This window comes from Nicotiana attenuata, unplaced genomic scaffold, assembly GCF_001879085.1.
Source record: "Nicotiana attenuata strain UT unplaced genomic scaffold, NIATTr2, whole genome shotgun sequence".
Taxonomy (NCBI): Eukaryota; Viridiplantae; Streptophyta; class Magnoliopsida; order Solanales; family Solanaceae; genus Nicotiana; species Nicotiana attenuata.
Window position 1 is genome coordinate 126170 of NW_017672455.1, and position 3470 is coordinate 129639.

General features: G+C 42.0%; 1 protein-coding gene across 1 annotated transcript in view; it reads right to left on the reverse strand.

The window, feature by feature from the left end:
- Window positions 1-1877, reverse strand: part of LOC109213271 (serine/threonine-protein kinase rio2-like) — a 23091-nt gene extending 21214 nt beyond the window's left edge. Inside the window, exons 1-7 of the mRNA XM_019377052.1 lie at window positions 1760-1877; window positions 1651-1662; window positions 1468-1502; window positions 1292-1362; window positions 1080-1193; window positions 805-980; window positions 389-477 (exon numbers count right to left, since the gene is read on the reverse strand). Coding sequence (XP_019232597.1) covers window positions 389-477; window positions 805-980; window positions 1080-1193; window positions 1292-1362; window positions 1468-1502; window positions 1651-1662; window positions 1760-1843 — 581 coding nt within the window. The 5' untranslated portion in view covers window positions 1844-1877. The remainder of the gene's footprint in view (window positions 1-388; window positions 478-804; window positions 981-1079; window positions 1194-1291; window positions 1363-1467; window positions 1503-1650; window positions 1663-1759) is intronic.
- Window positions 1878-3470: the final 1593 nt, after the last annotated feature.

Below are 3470 nucleotides of genomic sequence, written 5' to 3' on the forward strand. Positions count from 1 at the left end.
AACCAATGACGAAGGACCCTAGAACTAAAAAGACCATTAGAAAAATCTTCATCGCCATTGAATTTCTTCTTCAACGGCACTAAAGATTGATGATGGACTAAAAACTTTTAGAAACGGCCTCAATCTCCCCTCAAACTTCTTAAACAAAGTCAAGCAAAACTGATCCAAAAAATCGTCATTATCTCCTACCACATGTGCATCCTATTCCCTGAGAAGGAATAGAGAAGTATAAAGGGGAAGTGGAATTTATGGCCATAGTTATAGCTTAAGACAAAAAACAAGTGGCCTTCATCTGAAAATTAAGTTTAGCATACACAATAAAGTAAAACAGCAGCATCACCAGAATGTAGAACCACCAAGATGGCATTAAAAAGTGTGCATTACTTACAGTGGATAGCCTGGTACAAGTGACATAATCAAACAATGTCGATTGCAATCGACAGCATTTGGAACAGGGAATCCATGTTCTTCTAGTGCCTGCTTACACGAGCACTAAATATCAAAACAAATATCCAAATTCAAGGACAATTAGTGTTGTCAAAGGAGAAAAGCGTTAAAAATGCTCCAGGTCTATCAAAGCTTTGCGCAAAGCGCAACTAAAGTGTGAGCTTAGTTAAAAAAAAGTGCAACTAAGAATTCATGGCAATGAGACACACGCCTTAGAACCTTGCCTACACTGAAGAGCAGCCTAAGAGGGGGGAAGTGCCTACGCTGAGCTTCTTTGAGCTTCAGATATTAAGCACGCCTCAAATGAGCCTTTGACAATACTGAAGACGATAAGGCAAGTTAGAGAAGTGCAATCACCTTCATAAATGCAAACTCTTTCAAGGCAGCAAGCCGCGATAAGTAGAGCCAATTATAGCTGCTACGATGCCTCAAATAGTCACGTTTTGCTTTGACTGAACTAAATGAAACCCTACCGAGCCTGCGTAACTTCATCGCAAGAACTGTGCCATCTTCCTTTACGACCTCAAAAATATCTATTGGAAAAATGGATAGTTAAGAACATGAAAGTGTAAATCACAAAGTAACAAAAAAAAGTAGTAAAATACAAGAATATACAGATAAAAGAGTGCTACCAGACTCTTTCCCAGTGCCAAGTTGACGACCCACTCCACTAAATACACCACGATTAACCATGGTTTTTATTGCAAGAAAATCGTAACCAAGGTAGGTGAGTCGAAATCCATCATCTATACAGCAACGTTAAGAAACAAAATTCAGAAGAAATGACAGCTCACAAAAAAGGGACAAACAAATAGTAAAAAACAAAGGAATAAAAAGCACTCACATTTAGAAGCATCATGATGGACTAATTTGTGCTTTAGCAAATTCTTCAACACTTTATTTGAGCCCCCATGCCTATATAATTAAATATAATTAAAAGAAGAAAATAAAAAAATTACTAACATATCAACGCAACAGCAGACAATATACTCCAATTAAGGGAAACGAAAGAGGACTAACATGAGGGAAGCAATACGGTCAATGAGCTCAGAAGGCAGATCATCCAATCCTTCTTCTTGAGCCTTTTAGAGGGCTTTCGGATAGTTCAGTACCGGCTATCGGTAAAAGAAGCATATGCCTCTAACTCAGTTGATTCCCTATATGGTAATGGTAGGTATGCCGGTACCCTTTTTTTGGTTCAACCACAATTTCATGCTGGAAAAAGAAAAAAAAAGTAAACAAAGAAGGATTATAAACTGAAAAGAAAAAAATTAAGAAAGTAAATAGAGTGAAAAATGGAAAGGGTAGAGACATTGCGCATGCCCATCTCAACGGCAGTGAGGACCCGAAAATCATCTTTGGAAAGGTATCTCAAAACGTTAACATCCAACTTCATCTTCTTTGCCTCTTCTGTTGCTTGTATACTGGAAAAAGAGAAGGATTTTTATTAGCGGTAAGCACTACTGTGCAGCAACAGACAAGTATAAACCCTAAACTATTTGTTTGGACAAAAATATAATTTTGGGAAGAAGGAAAACTTCATGGAAGTTGAGTTTTGCTTTGACCTGCGATTCGTAAAAATCTGGCTATTTCTCCTGAGCCTTTGGGTGTTCCTGTTCATGTGTCCACTCATGTGGGCGATTCTGTGGTTGTGAACCGGGTCTACCAATCTTGTGTGGTTACTTTCTGTGGTCTTGAGACTAGAGCAGATCTCCTGTTGCTCGATATGATCGATTTTGAGGTTATTCTGAGCATGGATTGGTTATCTCCATATCACGCCGTTCTAGATTGCCATGCCAAGACTGTTTCTCTAGCGATGCCAGGGTTGCCGAGATTGGAGTGGAGGGGTTCCACCGTGGATACACCTAGCAGGGTCATTTCCTTCCTGAAGGCTCAACGCATGGTTGAGAAAGGGTGTTTGGCCAACTTAGCTTATGTTCGAGACACCACCGCAGAGTCTCCGACGATTGATTCAGTGCCAGTAGTCCGAGAGTTCGCCGATGTTTTTCCTTCTGATCTTCCTGGCATTCCTCCGGATCGTGATATTGATTTCTGTATTGATTTGGCTCCAGGCACTCAGCTTATATCTATCCCTCCGTACCGTATGGCTCCTAGGGAGCTGAAGGAGCAGTTGGAGGAGTTGCTAGCAAAGGGGTTTGTTAGGCCCAATGTATCGCCTTGGGGTGCACCAATGCTATTTGTAAAGAAGAAGGATGAGACTATGCGGATGTGCATTGATTACCACCAGTTGAACAAAGTCACCATCAAGAACAAGTATCCATTGCCCCGTATTGATGATTTGTTTGACCAGCTGCAGGGTGCTAGGGTGTTCTCAAAAATTAACCTGAGGTCAGGGTATCATCAGCTGAAGATTCGGGATTCAGATGTCCCGAAGACCGCATTCAGGACTAGATATGGCCACTATGAGTTCCTGGTGATGTCATTTGGCTTGACTAATGCTCCAGCGACATTTATGGACTTGATGAACAGGGTGTTCAGGCCCTATATTGATTCCTTTGCTATCGTCTTCATTAACAACATCTTAATATACTCGCATAGCTTGGGGGAGCACGAGCAGCATTTGAGAGTAGTGCTTCAGACCTTGCGAGAGTAGAAGCTTTATGCTAAGTTCTCCAAGTGCGAGTTTTGGCTAAAGTCAGTAGCATTCTTGGGGCATGTAGTGTCAGGAGAGGGTATTAAAGTGGACCCCAAGAAGATTGAGGCAGTTCAGAGTTGGCCACGTCCTACTTCAGTGACCGAGATCAGGAGTTTCTTGGGGTTAGCAGGTTATTACCGGCGATTTGTGCAGGGCTTCTCATCTATTGCATCACCTCTGACCAGATTGACCCAAAAGGGTGCTCCATTCTGTTGGTCCGACGATTGTGAGGAGAGCTTCCAGAAGCTCAAGACAGCCTTGACCACGGCACCAGTTCTTGTATTGCCTTCCGATTCAGGGATGTATACAGTGTATTGCGATGCTTCTCGCGTTGGCTTGGGATGTGTATTGATGCAGGAGGGGCGAG